Genomic DNA, 595 nt, shown 5'->3' on the forward strand with positions numbered 1-595 from the left:
CTGAATGTCGTCTTCGGTGAAGTGCCTGTTCATATCCTGTGCCCATGACCTTTTTTTCCTTAAGTATTTTCAATGACTTTGAAAATACTTAACATTTTACCATGATGTTTACTATGATTTAAACAACTTTTCAGTGTGTTTATCTTTGAAAATAGTTACTCTCCAGGTTGGGGGAGGTGAGGGAAATTGGAAGAATTTGTTCTCAAAAACAATGTATTTTAATTTTATAAATAAACTAGTATAAAAAGAAAAAAATCAATGAGAAAAAAAAAATAGTTACTCTCCATTTCCATAAGGTCTTCACCTGTAAGCAGCTCTTTAAAAATTTGTATTGAGAGAACCCATGGCCCGGGGGGGTGGGGAGGAATTTGTGTTAACTAAAATATTCTTTTTATTTCTTCATAGGAGATATTTGTCAGCAGTTTACCCAGGAAATATTTGACATGTATCAGAATTATTCTTGCTATAAAAACTGGAACTTTGAACTTCTGAATTATACACCTGCTGATTATGGTAAGTGTATTTAAGTATTTTATCAATAGAAGAACTGAAAATTATTCTACTTGTGATCTGATTAAAATAATGTCGCCCGACC

At 32.1% G+C, this 595-nt stretch overlaps 1 protein-coding gene across 1 annotated transcript in view; it reads left to right on the plus strand.

Annotated features, from left to right (window-relative positions):
• MTRF1 (mitochondrial translational release factor 1) overlaps window positions 1–595 on the plus strand; it is a 59,024-nt gene that overhangs the window by 10,970 nt on the left and 47,459 nt on the right. Inside the window, exon 5 of the mRNA XM_006884617.1 lies at window positions 406–513. Within this exon, the coding sequence (XP_006884679.1) occupies window positions 406–513 (108 nt within the window). The remainder of the gene's footprint in view (window positions 1–405; window positions 514–595) is intronic.

This window comes from Elephantulus edwardii, unplaced genomic scaffold (genome assembly GCF_000299155.1).
Source record: "Elephantulus edwardii isolate Elephantulus edwardi_28Jun2011 unplaced genomic scaffold, EleEdw1.0 scaffold00036, whole genome shotgun sequence".
Lineage (NCBI taxonomy): Eukaryota > Metazoa > Chordata > Mammalia > Macroscelidea > Macroscelididae > Elephantulus > Elephantulus edwardii.